Below are 2,979 nucleotides of genomic sequence, written 5' to 3' on the forward strand. Positions count from 1 at the left end.
TAGATAGATAGATAGATAGATAGATAGATAGATAGATAGATAGATAGGCAGGCAGTACAACTGCCTAAAATCCTCTTGATATATATATGCTTATATATATATATATACACATGCATACACCATACACACACACAAACACACACATATCAAATAAAAGCTCTTTTACAAGAGGGGGTTAGAGAGATGGCTCATAGGTTAAGAGCACTGGCTGCTCTTCCAAAAGTCCTGAGTTCAATTCCCAGCAACCACATGGTGGCTCACGACAATGAGGTCTGGTGCCCTCTTCTGGCCAGCAGGCATACATGCAGGCAGAACACTGTATAAATAAATAAAATCTTTATACTGGAGGATTTTAGGCAGTTGTACTGCCAGTAGACCATCACAGGAACACAACATCCCTATTTAAACCACACTGTGCACAAGTGGAAAAGCAACCAAAATATCAGAATATTGAAAATGTCATAAAATTATCAAACCACTATTCTCCGATTTTCACTCACAAGAAAGAGAGCATAATGAATATTTCACACAGTAAAATGACAGATGTACTCATTATGAGTACATGACTTAGAGATTGACAGACTGAACAAAAACCTTCAAAATCAAAGCAAAGAACTTACTGTCCTGAAACCCAGTGCCCTGATGGACCCCTTGAAGCAGGGTCAAAATCTCTCGAGCAGTTTGTTCTAAGCTCTGTACAACTTTTCGTATTTCCTAGAGAGAATTAAAAATAAAAATCAGATAAACCAAGGTAATCATTACCACAGTCTCCTACAAACATGCTACCACACCCTTACTCTAGTCACAAGGCTCAGGACCTTCGAAAGAAGGTTCTTCAGGTCTGCAACCACACTCTGTTCCAGTGATTTCTTCTTCCAGTCACAACTAAAGGAGTCGCTAAAAAAAAACCTTAGATTCCTCAGGTAGCCATGAAAGACCACCTGCTCAAGTACCCAACTGAGACACTACAAAAATGAACAGTTGGCAATGCAAACGTTTTCTATAGAACAAACACTTTAAGTTACAAGTGTTGACTGGTTTTCATTCATTTTACATTCTCTGAGCACATTTAGTGATGGGCATTACCCAAACATCAGAGAAGCAAGCAATCCCTTCTAGGAGTTCAATAAGACAGGTAAACATTTGCTTAATTTTTCAGGATTTTAAAAGCTAACAGAAAACATAACAGAATAGCAATCCTTTCCGCTGTAAGGTCAAGGTGAGGACTTTAAATTGCGCTCATGAAATCTCAGCATTGAAGACTACAGATTTAAGTTCGAGGCCATCCAGGGCTATACATAGAGATCCTGTCTCAGGTACAAAAAGAAAAGAGTCGGCGAGAGCAGGAAATAAACTAATTCTAGCAAAAACAAACAGTAAATCAAAGAGTCCTCAGGAAAGACAATATCTGGAGCACTAAAGGAATGAAAAGGTAAATTCCAACACACACACACACACACACACACACATTAACAAGTGTAAAGGGGGATCAGGGAAAAAAACCGTGAGAGCCATAGAATCTAGATTTTTTTTTTTTTTTTTTTTTTTTGCATTTTATGTGGGATGGGGAAGCTACAGGAGAGTGTTTGTTTATGGAAAAGCCGCGAGTGCTTTAAAAAGGAAAAGGAAAGGAAAGGAAAAAAACGGAAGAGAGAAAGGAAAGAGGGAAGGATGAAAACGGAAAGAAAGAGCGAGCAACCAATGCAGAAAAGGTGTGCTGGATAGCCCCCGGCATTAACGGAGTCTGAGACTGGAAATGCTGAAATAGAAAAAGTGACATTCAAAGAGGCAAATGATGCAAAGAAGCAGGAAAGCAGTGGAATCCAGAACCAAGAGGCGGCCTAACCTGAACCCATCGGGCCCGAAAACGCGAGACCGAACAGGGCCGGAACAAGTGGCCCAGCCTGACTAGGGAAAGAAAAGGAGATGGGGAAGAAGGGGGCTCGCCTCTCGGATGTCCTGCTCGGCAGCCAAAAAGCCTTGCAGCTCCACGAAGATCTCGCTCACAGACATGGCGCCGGCCGCCCGACGATCAGCCAGCGCCCGAGCACCGTCGAAAAAGCACGACCCACAGACAAGCAGCGCACTCGCTCGCGACGCCCGATGCTGTCTACCGCCGCGTCCACCGGCTCTGCGCCACCGCCGGCGCCGGGGTCTTCCCACGCCCGCGGCGCACCGGAGCCCGGGCTGCCCGCCGCAATGCCTGAGGCGCCGCGCGCAGAGCCCCGCGCCGCGCGTGTGTCCCGAGGCCGGGCACAGGACTAAGGGCGGAGCCTCGCCCGCTGCCCTCAGCTAGGCATCTCCGGAAACAGCCCTACATAGGGGCGGCGGCGGCACGTGGCCATAGGCCGGCTGATTGGCAGCTCCAATGGAGGAGGCGGGGCCGAGGGCGGGGACTCGAAGATAGGCATCTAGGGAAACAGCAGGGTTGGGGGGGCGCCCTAGCAGCACGTGGCTCGAAAAGGGCGGGGCCGGTGAGTGGCGCTGTTTGCTTGTGCAAGTGCTATATGTATACTTCCTTTATGTACTTTGAATGCTTCGCGTTCTTCTCAACAAAGAGCATGCATAAACTGAGTGTGAAAGGATCTTGAGGGAATGCCATCCGATAAATAAAAATAAATAAGCCTATACTCTAAATAAATATTAATAGATAAAAATGTTATCTCCAAAAATGTCTGTTAATGTAACCTGCAATTGATCAAAACACTTGCGCTCTGAAAGTGCTTCGGGGCTTTGAGGTCCTGGCACATGATCCGCCCCACCACTGTCCTATCCTCCCAATGAGTATCTTAAAGATCCATCTGGTCTTGAGCAATCTTAAACTGCCCAGAATTCACCTATTTCCTGCAGCTGCTTCTCCACCTCGTTAGCAGTCCATTTGCTCTCTGAACGAGCTTGGGTCGAATTCTGTGAATTATTTCTTTGAAAGGGCATGTTCTGGGGTGGAGTGGATGGCTCTTAATCATTGGAAGGCTTAGC

At 46.0% G+C, this 2,979-nt stretch overlaps 1 protein-coding gene across 2 annotated transcripts in view; it reads right to left on the reverse strand.

The window, feature by feature from the left end:
• Nucleotides 1–2,244, reverse strand: part of Tsn (translin) — an 11,628-nt gene extending 9,384 nt beyond the window's left edge. Inside the window, exons 1-2 of one of the 2 annotated variants that reach the window (XM_055601520.1) lie at nt 1,948–2,236; nt 621–714 (exon numbers count right to left, since the gene is read on the reverse strand). In XM_055601520.1, the coding sequence (XP_055457495.1) occupies nt 621–714; nt 1,948–2,013 (160 nt within the window). In that variant the 5' untranslated portion in view covers nt 2,014–2,236. Of the gene's footprint in view, nt 1–620; nt 715–1,947 lie in introns of both variants that reach the window. The other variant, XM_055601527.1, reaches the window with a different exon arrangement.
• Nucleotides 2,245–2,979: the final 735 nt, after the last annotated feature.

This window comes from Psammomys obesus, unplaced genomic scaffold (genome assembly GCF_907164565.1).
Source record: "Psammomys obesus unplaced genomic scaffold, mPsaObe1.curated_primary_1811, whole genome shotgun sequence".
Classification (NCBI taxonomy): Eukaryota; Metazoa; Chordata; class Mammalia; order Rodentia; family Muridae; genus Psammomys; species Psammomys obesus.